The 21,741-nt window shown below is 44.9% G+C and overlaps 1 protein-coding gene across 2 annotated transcripts in view; it reads left to right on the forward strand.

Moving 5' to 3' along the window:
- The window catches only part of SYNPR (synaptoporin), a 111,600-nt gene that overhangs the window by 81,448 nt on the left and 8,411 nt on the right, over window positions 1-21,741 (forward strand). For both annotated transcript variants that reach the window (XM_052778358.1, XM_052778356.1), the window contains 2 exons: window positions 44-168; window positions 18,323-18,521. In XM_052778358.1, coding sequence (XP_052634318.1) covers window positions 44-168; window positions 18,323-18,521 — 324 coding nt within the window. The remainder of the gene's footprint in view (window positions 1-43; window positions 169-18,322; window positions 18,522-21,741) is intronic.

Genomic DNA, 21,741 nt, shown 5'->3' on the forward strand with positions numbered 1-21,741 from the left:
TGCTGAAACGAAATAAAATAAAAATGTTGTTTGTTTTTGACAGCTTTTTGCAATCTTTGCATTTGCAACATGCGGTGGGTACTCTGGAGGACTGCGCCTCAGTGTGGACTGTGCAAACAAGTCAGAGAGTGACCTCAACATTGACATAGCCTTTGCCTACCCCTTCAGGTAACCCCGTTTGGTTCGTGGCGGTTCGTTTGCAGGGAGGCAGGCATTCGGGGGCTGATGCGAAGCCCGTTTTCGGTGGGGTTTCCCATCATTTATAGCAGCTCTTGATTAAGCACCAGTCTGGGGCTCCTGGATTCTCCTCACGATGTTGTTTAGGCTCTGAGTGTGCAGGAGGAATGAATCTGGCTAGACCTGGTGTAGATGGGGCTGCGGGAACTGCTGGGGAATGGGAGCTCAGCAAAGGAAGAGAGAGCAGCGGTGGGCATGCAGAGCCCTGTAAAGGCCAGGACAGCTCAGGGAGGGGAAAATGGCAGGTGAGGAAAAAGAACAAACACACCCCAAGAAAAAAATGGGGATAAAGAATCCATTAAGTGTCGTGTAGTCATTAACTAAGCTGGAAATGAGGGAGGATTCCCAACCGTTGGAGTAGCAAGGATCTGGAAGAGCTACTCCGTGGGGAAGGGGAAGCAAAAGACAAAACAAGTTTGAACCATAATTCTGAAATGCTTTTGAAAATTCTGCTAATTGCCTGTCTGCATCTCTTGGTGCCTGAATACTTTAAACCTTGGAACCTAGAGACTTAGGAAAACAGATTTTATGTTTAAGTACATCTGAAAGTTGTAGTGAGGTTAACCATGTATATATAAAGAAAAAATGTTCATGCCATTTAGGACCCTGCTTCAAAAGAACATCCAGAGTCTTCTGTTTTTAAAGATGTCAAGTCCACTCTAGAAACCTTTCACTTCTGTATAAGTGATTTCTTTAAGGAATTGAGATGATTAAGAAAAGAATGCATAATCCAATCTCAAGTCTAGTACACTATGACTCTAAAAATTATTTTGCTTCCTTAGGAAATCACATGCTGTTTTGCTTGTGATTGCTATGTACAGATCGGATGTAATAGCATTTACTTCTTTAACATGTTCTAAAATATAGCAAATTCCAAACACTGGAAACTGAATTTGATTCCTTGAACTGTTTTTCTTTCTTGACACACGTTTATAACTCCAAAGGGGCACATTTCCTGGTATTACAAATGTTTATTTTTTGTCTTGAACTTGTCTGCATTTTCTTTCATTTTGGCTTAGTATGCATGAGATGGGTCCTGAAAATTGAGTTATGTGAATTTGTAATGTGATTCACTTCCAAATAGGTCATTTCTCCAGCATTCATTATGGAATACACCCTACAGTAAAGTGCTTTTAGTTTGCATGATTATAAAATAGTACTTTATGTAAAAAGTTAATAAAAATGGAGAGAAGTAGCCAGCAAGTATCTCCTGCTGTTTTACCAGGCACGTTGACCATCGCTTCCAGAAGGAAGTGGCTGGATCTGCAATTTCCCACAGTCTTGCTTATTAGAAAACTAGAAATAATTGCTGGCTAACTGTAACATTCCAGCATGTCGGAAAGATGATGCAAATAGGGTTTATTTGCTGAAGGAATCCAACTGAGGCTGTAGCTGGCCCTTGGACTGCCTGTGTGGCTCCCAGCTGTGGATGGGTGTGCTCAGCATGCACAGATAGGGCGTATGGCATGTACAGTGGGATGGCTGGCCACATGGCGTAAATATACCTGTAATTTGCAGGTGAGAAGGGAGATGACTCTTAGCCAACTGGTGTTTTGGGAGAAGCATGAAGATACTTAGTTTTTGTGCAATTTGGAACTTTGCGTGCAAACCTGAGGCACGTGGAAAAAGTGTCCAAAGATGTACAGACTACGTGGGGTAGCAGATGTGTGCCTGGAAAATCTGGCCCAGTGCTACCTGCAGAACTTGGTGTCATTTCACTGTTTTATCGAAATATTCCTGTGACTTCCTCCTGAATTTGCTTTTCTCCAGTGCTCCTTCCACAGAATGGAAAGGGGATGCTCTAAAAACAGAAGTGAGATTATTTGGGAAAGGTAACATCTCATATTAGAGCAGGGGGTACCCTTGGAAAAAGCAGGCACATTTTAAGTTCAGGTTCCCTCATCAAGACTGTGACCCTGAAGCTCATCCTGCGTGCATGGGCATGGAGGCTTTGTGTAGGTAGGATGAATTTCCCACTAGTTGTCTAGCATCCAGGTCTGAATAAGTCCATATTCACGTGGCATTTTCCTTTCAAATGCCTTCAGCGTTCTGATTATTGGCTGACAGCTGAGGGAGGTGTAGGTGGAAGGAGAGATGCTGCTGAGCATCTGACACCACGGTGCTGTTGTGGCTGTCAGCAATGACACTGAAGCAGTCGAATACCTGAGTGCTGCTTTTTATGAGCTGCCCCTTCCAGCATGCCTTGAAATGAAGAAAGCCATGCAGCCGTGCTACCAGCTGCTTTCATTCCTGTTGCTGTGAGTCTGAGGTTTTGTTTTCTCCTAGAAGTTGAACTGCTAGACCTTGGCTAGTTGATGACTAAGTGTCAAGAGTTTTAAGTAAGTAAACAAAATTGCAAGGTGCAACAGGACAGCTTGGCAAAGCAAGAGGACACAGATGTTTTGGAAATGAGATTGAAGGAGCCTGAAAATGTTCCCATTAAAGCAAGATCAGAACGAGGAGGGAGTTTTCCAGACTGAAAGGCAGGGCATCGCACTGGTGACCATGTGCTTCTGGGGCCCATCACCTTAGATAAAGAAAGGGAGGATGCAGGGGAGCAAAACCAGCGCTGATGGGGTCTGCGGATGTGTGATTAAAACATACCAATTGCCGAGCTGACTTCAAACCAGTGATTCATGTAGCCCCAGGCCAGTCCTCAATGTACTGAGGAAGCATTGCACTCCACAGCAGGTAGCTCCAGATGCTCCTGCAAACCAAAGAGCACCTCCATACCCTCTTAATGAAGTTTTTCTCAGCCCCAGCCTACAATCTGCAAAAGTCTCCAACAAACAATGTAAATGAATTCAAGAGAAATCATTAGTTCCACCAGACAGGAAGTTTTGAAGGGTACAGTTAAAAAAATGAAGAAAGCATTAATATTAGTTTAAAGTTACTGTAAGATGATAGTTGTGCTTGGCTCCTGCATTATCTTACTGCTGTTGTAACTCTGGCAGCAGGAACTTGTGGAGCACCAAGAAAACCCCAGAGAAATGCCCTGCATAAGGTGGTTGCTTCTCATTTCTGCCAGAATCACATTCTTTTCCCAGTTTAATTCTGGACCTGGATTCATTTGCCCTTTGAAAAGGGGAAAGTGAGGAAGTACAGGTAAGTACATTAATCACTAGCAAAAAACATCAGAGTAAACTGGCGAAGTGGTGCTTACGCACGGCCAGGAGAAGTGATCCCTTCAGAGAAAAGCCTGTGTGGTGGGTACCTGTGCGGGGCTAGCGTGGGGAGGCAGAGCTGTTCCCTCTCTGAGTGTACTCCATGCCAGGGCTCCTGCTCTGGGTTTGCGTTACTGGGGTGCAGGAACCGCCGAGGAGTCTCTCCAGTGTGACTGCTGAGTAATTGAACCCAAATCTGGTTCCACCATCTCTCTGGGAATAAGAGGGGAGGTGGATGCTTTTCCATCTACAACCACACCGATTCATTTAAGCTTCCTGCAACCCACATCTGTGACCCTGTAGCCACCCTGTAATGTGCAAAGAAACCTGTAGTCCAAACCCTAATACCCCCCAGCAGCATCTCCTGGAGCTCTGCCACACTTTTCTACCTATCCTGCCAGACTTGTCCATGTCCAGGCTGATATTCATAAGGCCGTTTCAAATAATCACCTGAAGTTTTCCTCTCTTTTCTTCTGCCTGATTCTAGTTTCATCACAAAGGATTTCTTTACCTCTTCATGCTTTAAAGCACAACTCAGCCTTTCTTCTGGATACCTGTATATGTATTTCAAAACTTTACAAGTTCAAATATGGAAAAAACTTCTCTGGTCCCACGCTAGCATTTTTCTCAGCATTAGGATCTGTGCTGGGTACAGTTATCTGTTGCAAATTTGGCACACATTAGGAAGTTCATCAGCTTGACTCTCCCCCCAGTAATGATTCTTTGAGCAGGGAAAAAACAATCAGCATCTTGGAATTATTTGTTACTCTCGCGGTCCATCACCCTTTCAGATTAGATTTGTCACTCATCCAAGTGCCCTGAAGCAAGATTTGTTTCTGTAGTAAGGGTCCTGGTGAAGGTCCTATTTGTTTATTTTTATTATTTTCTTCTGATCCCAGCAACATTTTTATCATGTACTTTGCTGTTTATTGGTTTTACTTTGATAGTAAGTGGTTGAATAGTACACCTACTGTGCACATATTTGTTGCTGGTATTCATCGTTTTAAGGTGCTTTTTAATCAATCCTCCTAAAAGTAATTTTTTTTGGTTGCCAGCTCAGTTGTCAGGCTTGACTTACTGAGTCTGTACTGAAGACTTTCGCTACATAATTGTTCAATGTCACAAACTTAATGTTTTTCTTGTAACTGGCAGAGTTGCACTGAAATCTTTGGGCTTCTTCAGCTACTGATTTAAATGAAACTTTGCATAGCAGAAGCTCTCTCGTGATGCTGTGCTGCACAGACAGGCAGCACACTGTCAGCCAGAGATATTATCTGCTATAATACCATCACCTGCTGCACTGTGGTTATCTCACTTCTGCAAATCCCTGTCCTGACCAAGGGAGGAATGCCTTGCTCAGACCCTGGCTGTAGGGCGATGCTGCCCAGGGCAGGGATGAGCACCAGCAGCGGAGGGGTTGGGCTGCACAGGTCTGCAGTGCGATGGCAAGGGAGGAGCATTTCAATACAACCCCCAAGTGTGCTGTCTGTGAAGTCCTCAGGCAGATCCTGAACTAAAATCTCCTTGCCTTTAGCTTTTGGAGGTGCTTTAGGCCAGCCTACATACACAGGGTATCCCCAAGTTAAATGCTGCATGGGAATTCATTTGGAGTATATCTTGCTTTTTCTTGTGGCATTCATCCTGTAAGCTACTTGGAAAATATTGCCCCAGAGGATCCCCTGATTAAATTTTAAACACAGTCTCACCTAAGCCAATGGCTAAGGTAAGTAAGTGCATAGGTGTTAGGAGAATTGAGCCATAGTTACTAGTGGGACAGAATGGGATTGCCTGGTGGTGCTAACGTGAAAGCCTGATGAAAGAATATGTCTGTGCACATCTTTGTATCACAGCAGCGAGCAAAACAAATGTTGTTTTCCATTTTATTTTAAATCACCTATTAGTATCTTTCCAGTGTGCTAGTAAAACTGTCTCTTGAAGTAATCCTTGCTTCTGAAGGAAAAGGAAATTTTATTTTATGGGAGCTTTTCATTCACTCTATAAGCAACTCGTTTGAATAAAGACATTCCCATTGAGCATCCTTTAAAGCGTACGCCTCATCTGCATGCGATGGGTAGGCTAGTCTTTCATTTGAAATATGACAGCCAGATCTAAATTGCCTACTTAGAAGCTACAGATGATAATTAAGGAGAAAGCAGCTAACTCTTTGTGCTTTGCAACTATCTTTCTTTGGAAAAAGCCTCTATTAATATTAGCACATTTCTGTGCCAGAGTGTACTAGCCTTTGTTTTTTATTATCCGTTTGTAGTAAATCTTGCTTCAGAATTCAGTGGAAAACATTTTGGCCAAAAGATTATAAATGTCTATTATGGCTGGGAGACCAGGAGCTGCTGATAAATAGGAAGTCTTTAACCTAAGTAGTTGCCTGCAATGCTGACTTTCAGGCAACTATGGCAGGCTCTCCTCCTCCCAGCTGTCTTGGACTGCCATACCAGTTGAGGGTGGGAGATAGGAAGGAATAAAGTCATCTAGTCACTTAACTTCCTAAAGTTACAGTTTTATTTTGCACGTGTTCATCACACAGAAGATGCCCCTTCTGCAAAGGCAAATTGTGGCCTCATAACACTTCTGAGGGTAGATGGAAGCAAAAGCAAGCCAGCAGAATTTGCACTAGCTTCAGGTGTGCTCTGTGCCAAAATGTAGATGCCCCAGTTCTCAGGTGGATTTGGCAGAGCTCCCGGGAAGGCGAGAGGTGCTAGTTAAACTCTGCGTGACCCATTCAAGCTTAACGAAGGGAGAAATCTCCATCCTGGAACTCCTTAGATCAAAACGTGGTCCCTTTTGAAAAGCTGTGCTTTTGCACAAATGGGAGTTGCAGGGATGGTGGGGTGAAGTTCAGCAGCGAAGAGCACAAGCTGCATCGTTGCAGCGGTCCCTTCTGGCTCTGCAATTGGTTGGTCCATGAAAGCTGTGTCAATTTAGTCCCTTTTCTTGCCAAACTGTGACCACCTCATCTAGGACTGCAGATCTGGGGTTAACATCTGAACTGACAAGGAAAGGTGTTCAATAATACATCAGGGAAGCTGGGGGTTTTCATCAATACCCCGATTATATAAACTGGCTCTTTAGGATAGGCACTAAGGGCTCGGTCATGGCTTTAATTATCTTCTTCCACAACAGTTTCAAACCCTGATCTCAGCAGTGCTTTTTATACCTAATGTTGGCCTCTTGTTGAATAGATTTGCCTAACAAGGACTTCTAGGTTTTAACTACTGTGAGCGGAAACTGGAAATGATGCAAGTGAGGAGCCTAATGTTGCATCCTGCTGAGCAAAATTCAGGAAATAAATCCTTCAGGATACAGATATCTCTAATTGTGACACCTTCACAAAAGTCTCTTCATATTTAATGTGACCTAATGGTGCAAAGCAGACTGAAGCATTAAGATGTGTTTTTAACTAGGAAATACAGATGTTGGGTTTTTGTTCTTAGTTGTGATTCGTACATTCTGGTAATTTATACAGCTGTCGAGAAAACTGCAGCTCCCTTTTTTCGAAATCTTTTTTTTCCCCAATGGAAACCCAGTAAAAAGATTTTATTCCATAGTGATATGAACGCAAGAACTTTCTGAGCTATTTAAGGCATGGCCCCAGCACATGGCTTTCCCTGTCAGTGAGGGCATCAGACACCTTGGTCAAGTCTCTGTACTGAAGCAAGTCCATAAGCAATCTGAACGAGGAGCTCACATAGCCAAGCTTGAGCGCTTTAATCAATGAGATATTGCCTTAGTTAGAGCTGTTTGCTCTTACATTGTCTCCTGGGCCAGAGAAAAGGTGATACAGGTCTGCAGAATAAATGTATTTCTTTTTAGCTTTGAATGAACATAGTTTTTAATAGGAAAGAATATTTCACATTTTTGTAACCAGCTCTAGTTATTATTAGAGAGTGAATGTCATAATTCAGAGCCCTGATATGATTCTTGTTTATTTGTGCATGGCTACAGACTAGTGAAGTAATTAAAATCTGCAAATTGGTGTTCTCCAGTGTCCAGGGTCTTCAAGGACCACACTGGCTCTGGGAATACTGTCTTTAGACCAAGAGGATAGTAGAATAGGAGAAAATGTCTGTGCTTTTGTACTTGGACAGCTGTGGTCTGCAGTAGTGGCTGGCTGTGAGAACAACGTACAATTTAATTCCTGTTGTCAGGGAGTTGATATGATTAAAACAGATAAAAATAAGGATGACTTCCTGGCTTTTCTAGTTTTGAGTGCCTCTTCCTGACCCCAATTACAGTCTTCAAAACCCACTTTGTAGAAGTCTTCGAGATTGGCAACTTGGCCAAATGATGGTTATTACTGCCAGTTTGCACTTTTTTTTGAACTGTGGATAAATGCAAGTATCCTCTTTCCAGCAGTGAGGGACTGGGAGATGCTTCCAGTCACTTGATGCTTTGTTCCTGCATGAGATCTATAGAAAACCACCAGAAATCTGATACAGCCACATCTTCACCTTCTCTTTGAGGCTGACCCTGTGCATGTGGTCCTTAGCACAACCGATGCACTGTGTCCTACGAAGGAGGAGATCATCCACAGCCCCCACAATTTGCTAGCTGATCTGAATGGCTTAGCTTCTGTACCAAACTTATTTTGTACACAGCCAAGAGGCCACAGCCCAAGGCTGGCTACATAAGTGGCAAAGTCTTTGCTCATTCACACTGCTGGTGTGTTGGATGGTGCGCAATGATATGCTGCTTGAGTAGGTGAGAGGAAGAGGTCTGGCTGCCAATATTTGTGAAACTGTAAAGTCCCCAGTCTGTTGCACAGCTAGGGAGAGGCTGACTGCTCCAGCCAGTAAGCTTGTCACGGGACAGCAGCTCTGCATACAAGATGACTTTTCCAGATGTTGAGGTCTTCTCAGTTGCCGCTGTCCTCTGTTCTCCAGCTTCTACTTTGTAGTTTTTAATCCCTTAAAACTTGAAGCAAATACATCCTTGAGTGCTGACCCAGCGCCGTAGAGGAGGCTTGTCTTGCTTTGCAACTCTTCAGAATGCTCAGCTGTTGTCTTCTGTTATGAACATCCATGCACAAACGTTGCATGAACACAGAGCTCATGGATGCACAGCTGGCTGGGAAGTAAATGGGGAAGGAAAGTAGTAGCAACTTTCTGGAGATGGTGTCTCCGAAGCAGAGAAGGGAGAACACTGCTTCTTAAATCTTTGTTAAATTGTAGAAGCTTTTCTTTTGGCACTCAAAACAATTGGATTCTTGATGAATTTGGATGGTATTGATCCAGACTGGCTTATTTTGCTTCATAGAGGCTGTATTTTATGCTTAACACTGTTTTAGTGCCAGAAAAATTCTTCATTAATACTTTAGCCAGAATTTGTTCTTAAAGTGGAAGTCACTTTTGGATTTGTTAATACATGCGGCATTTTCATGATTTGAATTTTTAATATATATTCATGACTAGTCTCTCCGGTATTGTGCGGTGATGGTGTTTTATCTGTGCCTGCCACAAAGGCTTTTTCTGAAAGTCAGGCTTTTTACAACTTCCCTTGCAAATTTCTTGTGCTTTTTCATGCTGCTAGTACAAAAGCAACCAAAGCAGAAGCCCTTCAGCTTTGCTTTGTTTGGCATTTGATCCCGTACCCCAGACAGTGTGTGGTGACCCAGCTAGGGGACAATCAAATACATGTCCTTCCCCTTTTTCCTGACCTCAAATGTGCATTCGCTGTGCAGCAGCCCTGAAGGTTTTCCCAGGACTGTAGGGAACTGGATGCGTGGGATGTCTTTGGTCTCCTCTCACACCTGGCTTCTACACGAATGTATTTGCCAAGAGTTTAATGCAATATTTCTTCTTATTCAATAGACGCTGGAGAGGGTGGGTATCCAACCCCATCCAGCATAACCCCACTCAGTGAGGTACCTCTCACTGTCCTGTCTGGACTCCCAGAAGCGACACTTCATGGGTTATTCAGTGTGAAGGTGCCGGTGGTTTGTCCGCAGGTCTGTCGGCAGACCTGCAGGTCTGCCTTGGCTCCTGCCCTGTGTGCTGCTCAGCCTGCGACCGAGCCCGTGGGCTCCCTGAGAAAAGGATTTGATGTGTACTTCGAATGAAAATATCTCAACTGGGAGTTTTATTGGAGTCATGCTGTAAAACTCTACAGAGGACTTGATTTGATTGCTTTAAGTACCTTAGGACAATATACTTGGGAAAATTATAGTTAAAATACAAAGTGAATGTTAAAATACAATACAAAGGAATAAATGTTGCTCCATCTTCTGTAATTGCTCTTGCATTTATCTCAGCTGGTCTTGGAGGTGAAATTGCTGCTTTCAGGGTTTATAGACCTAGATTGAACCGTATGTGAACCCTGCTTCTCGCAGGGCAAAGGATTTATGCTTTCAGGTGGTTCTGGCTGAACATCAGGTGATGCCCAAGAATTTGGATTGATTTTACTTGCAGCTCGTAGCCCATTTGATTGTGAAAGGCGGGGTGGACTGGAGTTGGCGTGAGTGTTACGAACCGATGCGACCAGCAGCAGAGCGTGTTGGGGTGCAGGAAGGGGAGGCTCAGCAATCTCACATCGCTCCATGCAAAAGCGCTGCCTGGGGATTTGATACACCCACTTCTCAGAAATGGTTTTATTAGATTCAATGACTGTTTTTTAGGCCTTTGCTTTATGCTTTCTATTGCTTATGTTATATGTCTAGATGTTTAGATTTTTGTAGATGGAAAAAGATGGAAGCTTTTGTTCTGCTCTCACAGGGGCTTGTTAGTTTGGAAGCTGATTCCTATGTCTGTCCAGAGAAGAGGGCAGCAGGAGGGACATCAGAGCTACAGGTTCAGTCAGGATCTCATGGTCGGACCGGGTATGTGGCAATGCAAATTCATGCCTGTGGCATTTCCAGGCCTCCTAATTTGTGTTGTTGCATGGACACGATGACTTTTTTTAAGATAATCAAGGGTTACCTTCCTTCAGAGATAGTAGCTAAGCTTCCTAGTGACTAGGAAGCAGTTCGCCCCAAGAAAATAGCTCAGCGAAGGGCAATCAGAGAGCAATGCCACCAGTCTGTACCACAAAGAATGTAAGTACCCAATCTGAGAAGGTATTTGGGTTTGTAAAGACCAGTGGAGTGCTATGCTCTGCTCGCGCAGCAAGGAAAAGCATGTGTTTCTGAGAAGAGCTGTGAAAATATCTCGGGAGATAAATCTGGGTCTAGATGTAGGCTTGGAAGTGGGGTTGGGATCACCCACTCAGCTTTCCGAGCGCTCCCGGTGGCGCGTGTTCTATAATGAGCCGTTTTATTTCCTTTTTGGTGCTACGGCAGAGTACTAGGGCTTGCATTACTGTTACGTGCACAGTCTGGGGAGGTTCATTGCTATGGCTGGCACGCGTCCGGGACGTTTGTTCCTCCGGGAGTGTAACAAAGCTGTTACGCAGGCTGTTTTCCAAGAGCTTTGTGAATGCAATCACTGGGAGCAGGTCCTGCAAGAGGGATCCCAAGCTGTGGATGCGGCACTGGTGCCCTCTCCCCACCACTGCTGGGGTTGTCCCTATTCCGATGTCTTTAGACCCCATCCTCAGAAGGGTTTTGTAGCTTCCCTTCCTGGAGACCTGAGCATCTCTGACTTGCTGTGTTAACAGGAGAAGAGATGCGAGGTGGAGAGGGATGGAGCAGAGGCCGTGCGTGTCGCGCAGCTCTGGGTGGGCATCGTGGTGTGCCTGCTCCGAGCTGCGGGCGCTGGGGGAATTACCACCTCTCCCAGCGCAGCGCACACAGCGTAGTGTGTTGAGACAGCAACTGTGGCTGACAGCTTGTCCTATTAAAAACAGTACTGTAGGAAAATAGTACTGGCCAAATGTTTGCACAACAGCTATGTGCGAGTGAGGGTTGGGAACGTGACAAGTAAAGAAATCAAAAATATGGGGCGGGGGAGGAATATTTTCCATTATTTTGACTGGACATAAACCAGAAAAGAATATAGGTTGCTACAGCTTTCCTGGTCAGCTTCCCAGCGGCACCTTCTGGGGTTTTTTGGTGATGCTGCTCTGGACATGCATTTGGATGGGTATAAGCCACTAAAGGCAGCTGTGACAAAGAGGAGATCTTTAGGATGTTCAAATGTCCAGGCCAGGAGTCAGGAATAAATGTTTGCAAGATGAAGTATGTATTTGTGTGAAACTACTGGTAGCGTTGAATAATTCTAGAGAGATATGGGCTCTGGGATATTTTTGGGAAGAAATTGAGAGGTTTCATTGAGAGGACAAAAGTTCAAAGTTAAATACTTCCAAATACTCTTTGACTAGCAAACTGTATTCATTCTCCCTTTAGAAAGCAAAGAAACAAAAGACCAAGCTTGGATTGCTGAGTGAGCTGGAGAATTTTATTTTTGTTTCCTCTCACCAGAGAAAAATGAACTGATCTCGTAGGGATAGGTAAGTGGTAGAAACTAATGTGCTGCTGCTTTGGAAGGAGAGGAGACCAAGGAGAGGAGGGTACTGAAGGCACCTTTGGGGAGTCTGGAGGGGGTGTTGCTTTTTGGGGGCTGGTAGAGTGAGGTATGGAAAATTGCTGGGACAGTTAGGAAATATCGATAAGCACCTCACAGTTTCAAATGGCTGTGGCACATGCAGGCAGCACTGAGATATGCATCATGGCAGATGGGCAGTGGGAAAGGTGGGGGACAGGAATGCTCAAGTAAATGGTAATTTCTTCATCTTGGGAAAGGAGCTGTTAGAGAGCAGGCTTCGGGTGAGAAACAGTCTTGTCGCTGCTAGCAAAGGGGTGGAAAACTCTGGTTTTGCCAGAACATCTCAGGTGCAAAAGAGCCAGGGAGCCGTCGCCTCCGTGGTACCTGCTGTCCCACTGCTGGGCTAAGCCCATCGCATCCCCACAGCTGTCCAGGGCTCTGTTAACATTTCAGCTATTGGCCTTTGAAGGGCTGGAGAGAACTTCAGCATTAATGACTTCGAGCAGTTCAAATGTGGTATTAACAGGCTGGCTGCCTCAAAAAGAGACTAACTTCAACAGCTCCAGGATGCCTGGGTGCAAAGATTCAGATCCTACGGGAATTACTGGATAATGGTTATAATTGGCAAAATATACGGACAGAGGGCAACTGCTTGGCAGTGGCTCGCTCTGCGAGAGTTGGCGGTGTGTATGAGAGCTCGTAGCATGGCTTCATTGCTGCAGGGTTGCCCCCTCAGGAGTCTGTCCTCAGAGAGCAGGCCTGGGGGGAGCAGAAGAAAGCTGCAGAGCTCAGCTCCATCCACCCTCCCAAAGGCTGGAAGGAAGGGAAGCCTTTTCCTTGTTGTGTGGGCAGCCTTTCAGATAGCCAGGATTTAGTACCGAACATGCGGGGATGCCCAGCACCGGGGGAAGTGTTCTTTGCAGTGAAGAGCACTGTGTGCGTTGCTTCCTCCTTGAGGAAGGCTGTGAAGAGTGTTAGAAGAGTCAACAGACCTCGATTTCATTAAAGAAAAGACCTTTTCTTCTCTGGCAGATTTCTACTTTCACCTGAGTATTAAAGGTTACTTTTAAAATATTTTTCTTCATGCAGGTGATATCTCTAGGGAAGTCTTATGGGAATGATGGGCTCTTCTGTGAGAGGAAAGGCTCCCATTTGTTAGCGTTCTTCCACTAAACCTATGAAAAATCCATATTTGGCATGTTGAGAAGGGGCATTTGCCCAGAGACTGACAGGCTGGAGGCACCGGTGTGAAAGCACATCAGCATAGTCCTCTGAAACGAGGGACTCGCAGTGTTTCCAGGGCTAACTATAAGAAATGCCTTTACTTTGTATCCCAGAGAAAGGAACGCAAAACCCACTGTCATGTTCTTGGGCCTCGACAGAGCGGTTTGACTTGCTAAGGGGCCCTGTGCATTTCAGCATTTCATTACTATATTTTGAAATTTCATTTTTCCCTCATTTTGGAGATTATCAGCCAAGATAAACATTTCGCAACAAATTCCTCCATGAGCGCTACCTGCAGTAACTAATTTCCCGTGGTGTATTTCTCTCATTGCTTTGCAGACAGTAAATACAATTGACAGTTTGACTACCAGAAACAAGCGAGGGGGAAATAAAGCCCAATGAAAGGATAATGGATCTCTGGATTTTTGCAAGCACGTGTGTGGGTGTTGCAGATTTTGCTCAAGCATGTCGTAGATGGGTTGGGGGGTGGACTACAAGATACTATTTTCAGAAAATAGGACAACCTGCCAAAACAGATAGCTTTTTTTTTTTCTTTTGCCTGTTTTTCACCACATCCTAGTAGAGGAATGGAGAAACACTAACCTCCATTGAGAATTTTTGGAGGCAGAACTTTATCTGTTATTTATTAATCCAGGCACTGATCAAAGCCCAGGAGAGGAAATCTGTGCCGGTTCATCAATAATACTTGAGCACGTACTTGCCGTTAATTCCATGTTCTGTTGGTTTCAAGTCTAAGCCCTCTGTGCATTGCTATAGGGGGAGGTTTTGTGAGTCAGACAAGTTTAGATCACTTTGTGCATACTCTCCTGCTTGGGCTCTTCTGTATCTGCTGGTAGAGTGGGACATGGGACAAGACAGGTCTTTGGGGTGGTTGGCTCTGACCATTTTTGTGCTCAAGGATTATCAGGTGGACTAGGCTGCTTGAAAAAAAGAGGGTCTATAATTAAAAGCAAATCGTGGCTTGAATGTTGGACTAAGGAAGTTCAGGAAGGAAAAGCAACTTCACATTTACATGGAGAGAGCACAGCTTCTGCTCCCCCACGCACATGTCACAGCTGTGGCTTTGTTCGGTGTGTCTGGCTTCATGTATTGTTTTCAGAGCAGGGGCAATTAGTGTCTGAAAACGTAGCTGCTCTTCGCTATTGTGGAACAATGTAAAAATCCTTTTTTTCACTGTAAAACATTCCTGCCTTCTTTTGATCTTGTCAAGCTAGACAATAGAGCTGTCTTGTCATCATATTTCCCACGGCAACGGAAAGTTTGCCAAATGGTAGAAGAAATCTCAGAAGCCTTTAATTACTGTGACTTCATCAGTGAAACTTGACTGCCTTTGGTGGACTTGCTTCAGATTCAAGTGAATTTGAGGGAATTCGGACCTGGATGGCTTGGCAATGGCAGCTGTTGTTAGCAAACAGACCCAGCAGGCAAAGGGGATGGTGTTGGTAGCGATGAGCAGCAAGGCTGACCTTAGTGCCGCTCTGCTGAGTGTGGGGTGCAAGGTCACATTCCTGAGTCATCAGCTTTATTTCTCGATTAATAACAATACTTAGCACAATACAGGCCAAAAAGCACTGTCCAGCTCATTTTTAGAGGAACTTGAGGGGGGAAAGATTTTTCGTTACTTTTTTCCCTAATTAGGTAAATTTATTACTGAAGTGTTCCTTATTTGCATGGTCCATCAATCAGCGAAAAATCACTTCTGCTAATGCAGCCCAACAGTATTGCTCAGATGTTAACAAAATGCAAAGGGTCACTCTTGGGGCTCCTGATTTTATTTAGGACATGTAGAGGCAAAGGTGAAATGCAGGGGTGGTGCTAGAGGTAAGAAAAGCAGCAGAAGGAAGACACTGGCCAAGGATGACTTGAAGAAAAAGGTGGAGTGTAAAGAATGAGAGATAAGAGAAGATGAAACAAGAATAAGTCACAAGGAAGTAAAAGGCAGAACAGGTAGAATTACATCAAAAGTGGGAGGCAGAGGTAGAGGCAATTAATTTTTTGTGAGTCATCACCAAGCCACCCTGCCCCCAGAAAGGCTGACTCAGCAACATCGGTGGAAAAATCAGAGCTTTCTCTCTGAGATGCCATTCTAGATCAAAGAGGTTTCGATTAGTAAAACTGGATTTTCTGTCACTGATCCTCCCCTGCTTTAAAGAAACTTTTCAAATGCATCTTGTGAAGTCAGCATCCACCCTAACCACCCCAGGGCTTGGCTCACTCATCTCTCTTCCCTGCCACGTCTTCTCTTCCCAGGTCTGAGTCACGATCTATTTTGGGGCCCTTTGCACAAGTGAGATCTTGGTTGTTTGGGCAGAGGTGAGGTGGCCACAAGAGGCACCAATTACTGCACATCCTCTTAAGAGGCTAGGGAAATCTAAAAAGAAAGCAAGTGAATAAAAATAACTTGATAGGAGAAGGCTTCTGTGATCTGGTATCCCCGACAGATGCTTGGCCACAAAAGCCCTGCTGGGAAGATACGAGTGAGATGTTAATATGATATATGAACATTTTTTTTCTGGCTTATGATTCAGAGCTAAGGTGCAGTCAGGAAAACAGGGAATAGAAAAGGAAAGTGGTCTCAGTTACTTTACCATGTTTCAGAAAGGCTGGTGGGTTGTTGGTGATTAGACTGGATGGGGCTGTGGTGACTGAGGCCAGTCAGAGGGGCAGGGGGTGGGCAGCAACTCCCAGTCTAAATCTGGTTAGAAACATTCCTTAAGTTATTTCATCTTTGGTACGTGCAGGAGTTTGAACTGCTACTTGCAACACCATGCGTTGCCTGGTGTGCTATTTCAGGACTCCAGGGAAGAAGAAAAATACTACCCTAAAGTCATGTTTTACACAATAAAATGCACACAGAATTGCCTTGTTCTTTTTTTTCCCCAAAGCAATTGGATTGTATTTAATGTAACTCGGCCCAGTTCCATAGTGCTTGTGCAAGTAATGTGAGGGCCAGAGCAATTCTCTAAAGCCTATTTGCAGTGTGAGGTGGTAACATAAAACCGTAGAGCTCCCACCATCGCAGCAAAGCCTGGCTTTCCCGTGAGGGGCCGGAGCCTTCTCGCTGTGCTCAGCTGGAAAAGCAGATACCGCATCCTGCAGCGGGGCCCTTAAAAAAGCAGCTGTGGTACCCGAGTGTGGCAGTTCAAACACAGCAAACACGGTTAATTATTTAAGAGCCAGAAAACGCTACTTAAGCATTTGGTGGTTTGAGGGGGACAACCAACAAAACCCAACCAAACAAAAAAACACACAATCTTGAATGCCTCTGTGTTGTGTTGCAAAGTCTGGGCTGATTGGGGAACCCTGGGTCTGCCAGTGGATGGGAGCACAGGGTGGTCCCCAGGTCTGGCTCTGCACACCATTGCAGGTATCCTGCCTGCCCCAGGCTGCAGACCCACGGGCTGGGTGGAAGGTGGTGAAACCTGGCTTGAACCCAGCCTCGAGCCCTGAAGTAGAGATAAGGACCTGAGGAGGACCATGAGCACAGCCTCTAGCTGCACAGCATTGCATTCCCCTGGGGAAGGAGGGATGGGGTCAAGTTTCTTCCTGATCCAAAACTCCCCAGAGGCTGCCACTGTTTTCAACGGGGTTTGAACCGGCTTCCTGGTTTCGTTCTGTGTCAATACAACACCCAAGCAGCTGAGCGTGAGGAAAGCAGAGAAAGCTTTCTTTTCTGACCGTGCAAATCATGCCTTTCAGATCTTTCCATAATCCTGGTGATGGATAAAACAAACCCACTTTCTCTTCAGGCTGCAAAATTGGCATGACAGGCACTAGGAAATCTTCCCTCCCCTTTCTTCTCCCCCTTTAGGAAAGAACAATAAGCCCTGACGAAAAGTGTGTATGCACTGATGCCAGGAAGCTTTGAAACCAACTCAGGAAACTGTCTGATCATGAGCATTAGATTCTCTCTTGTGTGTTCGGTTTTCATCAGACTTCGCTGTGTTCACGTAGGGGAGGCGAGTCAGCCGCTGCTCATCTCCGCAATCTAGGCAGACGCGTTTCTTGTTTTCATCCCGCCACTACTATAGGGGCAGAAGCTCAGGGAAGACAATGCCTGAGGCAAACAACCGGCGTTATGCATCAACCGCTGATGAAAAGGTTCTGCCTACGCGTTCGGGTACATTTAGTTTGGACCAGGAAAAGCAAAAAGTCATGCAATCCTCCAATGTCCATTAATCCATCTTCTGTGATTTCTACTGCGGGTACTTTGTTTTCCTCTGGGGACCTAACTTTTTATTTAGTCATATATTCATGGCTGCTGCTGCCGTTGGCTCGCTGTTGCACACATTAATTGCCCTTGAGCAGAGGAATGTCTCCCAGAAGGCCTCATCTTTTCTCTGCACCAGATCATAACTTCTTTAACTGCTGCCGTTAACTTGCTGCTGGCTTCATCCCCTCCGCTCTCCCTGCGTGAAGCAGAACAGCGTGATCCTTCATGGGGCCCCATGTCCCCACTGATGCTAATCTGGGCTATGCAAGAGGACTTGCCAAAGTACCCTCTCCAAGGATCCCCTTTCTCTTTGTGAATCAGAAATTAAAATTATTACAGCAAAAAAGGGTCTGGCAGGAGCTGCCAGACAGAACCACAGATCTATTAGCTCGGTCGCTGCTTGCAAACAGCGCATGAGTACAAGGTTAGGGCTTTGATTGCTTAAACCAGGGCCTGTGGACTGTTTCTTTGACCCAAGTTGCGTATTTCTGCTGCCGCTTGGTTTTAAAAGCTTTTAATGTAGAGGCACTATATGGCTCACAGCCCCATGGGCTAACAGCCACGGGTACCTGTGCACTAGGTGGTTTTACACAAGGAAGTCGTGAGCTTCCAAACACAGGTATCCCATGGCCTTAATATAGAGGATAAGACCTGTTTTCTGCTGCCTTGATTATAAGAATTCGAGAATCAAATCATTTCCTATCTTATCTTTTTTCAGTTGTTGCCGTGGCAAAACCCCAGAGAGGAAGGGGGGGATTGTACCAAGACATTGGAACATCAACTTTTCTCTGAGATTGATTAAAACATGTGTTCAGGTCCTCAGTCTCACCTAGATGCTCACATGGAAGTAACCTCACGTGTACGAGCAGCTCTGAAGAGCACAGACTACTTATAGGGCCAGTTATTCAAGCAGGGGATCAATGTGCATCAGGAATGAGATAGGGAGGCAGAGCAAATGTATTTATTTCTTTATTCAGGTAACAGTTTCCTTTTTCTGTACTTCACCTGCTGCTCTTTGGGATGTTTTCCAGGTTGCATCAAGTGAATTTCGATGCTCCCACTTGTGAAGGCAAGCGCCGAGAAAAGCTGTCCTTGATAGGGGACTTCTCCTCTTCGGCGGAGTTCTTCGTCACCATTGCAGTCTTCGCCTTCCTCTACTCGCTGGCTGCCACCGTGGTTTATATCTTCTTCCAGAACAAGTACCGTGAAAACAATAGAGGCCCTCTAATTGTAAGTGTGCATTTGCAGCGTTTTCAGGCGTAGGTCTTAACCTCTTGCTTTTTTGGTGGTTGAGGCTGTGGCGTGGTCTGGGAGATCCAAATGGCCCAATGTCCAAAGCATCTCTGCATTCACCTGTTTTTTTTATCTTAATGGTGATTTAAACTTTTATCATCAAGGGTAACAGAGACTATATGCAGGTGGAGTTTAGTCCTAATCTTGTATGTACTTGTGGGATTCCCTGCTTTGCCCCCACTGCCTGCAGTGATGATGTTCACACAAATAATGAATATGTTGAAGGATTGGGGTCCAAGCCATACATCTGTGACAACAGAGCTTCATCGGTGGGGAAAAAAGGGAAGAGGAGATCTTAGGCATCATCCTAACAGGTAAATAAAACCATGTCCCTGACCAAAGTCTAACCAGGAAGGTTGCTTATTGCTAATTACTGCCGAGTTTAGCCCAATTATTTTCCTTTGGAGACTTACGTGGCTGGTTTTCCAGTATTACCTGAGCTCCCAGCTCATTCGTGTCTGCACGCTGGTTTATGAGGCTCCTCACTTTCTAGTTATCATTCTATGCAGCCGTCAAGCTGTGGCTGTTTGTGCCTTTATTTTTCTTTTTACTGATTCCTGAAGGCTTGTGATAAAAAGCAAGTGCTGCTGTGCTTTTGCTTTCTCATAAATCAAGACTGTAAAGCCGGTGAGAGCTATTTTGTTCAAGGTGTCCGTGCATCACGCCCTGTGAGATACCCCTTGGTCTTGCTAGGCTGTGAAGGGCTGTGTGCTGATCCTCCGCTGGGATGAAGTTGGGTCAGGTCTCTGCATCTGCGGGCCGTAGGGCTGCGGCACACTCTCCCTTCCATGGGCAACTCTCTCCTCCGTGACTGCAAGGATAAGGTTGCGCTAAGGTAGAGGAAGTATTTCTCCGAAGTCTTGGTCTGAGGAGAGCAATTGAAAGGGAAGGCAGGGGGAGTTTAGTGAGGTCTGATGTACGGAATGAGTTAGTTCTGGATTTCAGAAAAATGTAAAGTTTTATGACTGACAGAAACCAGACATTTGGCTGAGACTTGTCCTTAAGTGACTGAAAGCCACCAGTAAAGAGCATCAGAAAAATATAACAGAAAGGAAAATAAATCACCAGCACAGAAAGGCTGTACCTGTTAGAGGAAACAACTACAGTAACGGTAAGCAAAAGATTAAACTGTAGGAAGGTAATCTTAGCATCACGGGGTTTTGAGGGAAAGATTTTCCTGCTGCAAGGAGATGTGAGTTGTTTTATTTAAGTTTGCATAATTCAGAACTGATGAATTGTTACAGAAGGAAAAATTCTTGTTCCACATCAAAGGAAATTAATCTTCTTCATTTGGGGGTTGTTGGGACCTTTCATCTCTCCCTAGAAAACAGTGAGGAAAGGAGGGGAAATCTTCACAGAGCAGAGGTAGAACAGGCAAGATAAAGGGGTCCCTACAGAAACAGTAAATAAATAAAGTGCCTTTCTTCTGCTTGATTCAGTTGATATCAAGTAATATCTCATTTCAAACTGTCTCATTGAAAAATTAGTTGCAGAGATCTGCCATTTTCATTTTCTTGCAGGAAATAATTCTTTCTTCTGACCAACCACATTATCCTGTGTAACAATAGAAAAAGGAAAGAGAAAAAATAATACTAACATGTCAGATTATGATGTGGCCGTTTGCCGTTGTCCAGGACTTTCTTGATGCAGCTGCTGCAGTCATGTTTGTCACAGGATACACGGTGCAATCCACTACAGCATTAACGTGGCATTGATTTAATTTGTTCTATGTAATGGATTGTAATTTAATCTACAGGTTAAATTTAAGCAATGTCTGTTACCAAAGCCTCTGGTTGCAATTTCCCAGTCTTTAAACCAAGCCTGAATGAGCTTATTTTTTCAGAATATAAAGATGCTTCTGAGTTTGTCCTACAGCAAAAGCAGCTCCTGCCAGTGAGTGGTGTTGGGAAGTGGCTGAGTGTTAATGCTCAGCTTACGCCCGCCAGGAGGGGAGTCCCATCGGTCCCAGCCACACGCTCCAGCATCTCCTTTGCACTTCCAGCTCTGTTGTGTTGGGTATTTTTAGAAAAAAGATGCTTTTTCACCTGGACTGCATCCTTGCTGGTCTCTCCAGAGGCTGCCCAGTGCAATGATTGCAGCACCACAGCCTGACTGGGACAGGGTGTGAGTCCTGCTGTGCAGTGGAGATGTAGGGGAAAGGCAGAGCCCCAGGCAGAGAAAAAGCAAGCAGCTGTAGCCAGGAGGAATTCAAAGGTCAAGGGAAACTCAGAACAAAAACCAGCTTCCCACGGCTGCAGGGCTCACCTAAGGGATGTGACACGTTGTGCAAAGGAGGCAGGCGACGCATCCTCCAGCTCCAGGCAGATGCTACGCTGAACTGACGTGCCCAGCAAGATCACACATAGATCAGATCAGATGTGTGAGTATGTCTCATCCCTGAGATTGTTCCTCCCAAAGAAAAGTGCTGTGGAAATCTGTGAGGTGCTTTGTGCACGCCTGAGTCCAGCCAGCAGTCCCCAGCACGTGTCGGTGCAGGAGGCAGGGCAGCCCTGGCTCCTTCCTCATCAGGTGGGATCTGTGTGCCAGGCATCGTTTCCAGACTACCAGTTTTCTACCTCTTAGTGAAGAGTTAGAAGATGATAGTTTCATCTGTCCTTGCTTCTGCTGCAGTGCCTGATCACCATTTCGTATTTAAAACCATTCCCATTTTAAGCCTTGTACTTCCTTTTGGCTTGATATTTGCTCAGTCTGGGGTGACATCTGCCTTTAAGCAGCACCTTCTCAGAGCTGGCTGCCTTTCCTCCTGACAAATTTTCAGGATTTGAAAAATGAGTATGACAGGAGAAGTGGAGAGAGGGGAAAAAAACTTTCACTTGAGATTTTAAAGTATTTTTTCAAAAAACCTTTGCACAGGCAGTCAGAGCACCATCAATACATTACCAACTCACAGTGGCCTGACTGGATGCAGAATATATGATTATAAAGAATTTAATGACCGCTAAGTCACAAGAAACTCGCAGAGAAAATTTCAGTCACAAATGTTTCAAGTTTACCTTGTTTATACAGATATAGGGAAACCCAACTGCATGTGCTGAGATCTCAGCGAAGCATCACTTTAACTGTGGAAAAATATTTTAACGTTCAGTGTGAAGTGAGACATCATGGCAAGGAAATATTTCCAGTAGGAGAAGCCATT

The sequence above is a fragment of the Harpia harpyja genome, chromosome Z (genome assembly GCF_026419915.1).
Source record: "Harpia harpyja isolate bHarHar1 chromosome Z, bHarHar1 primary haplotype, whole genome shotgun sequence".
In the NCBI taxonomy this organism is placed as follows: Eukaryota; Metazoa; Chordata; class Aves; order Accipitriformes; family Accipitridae; genus Harpia; species Harpia harpyja.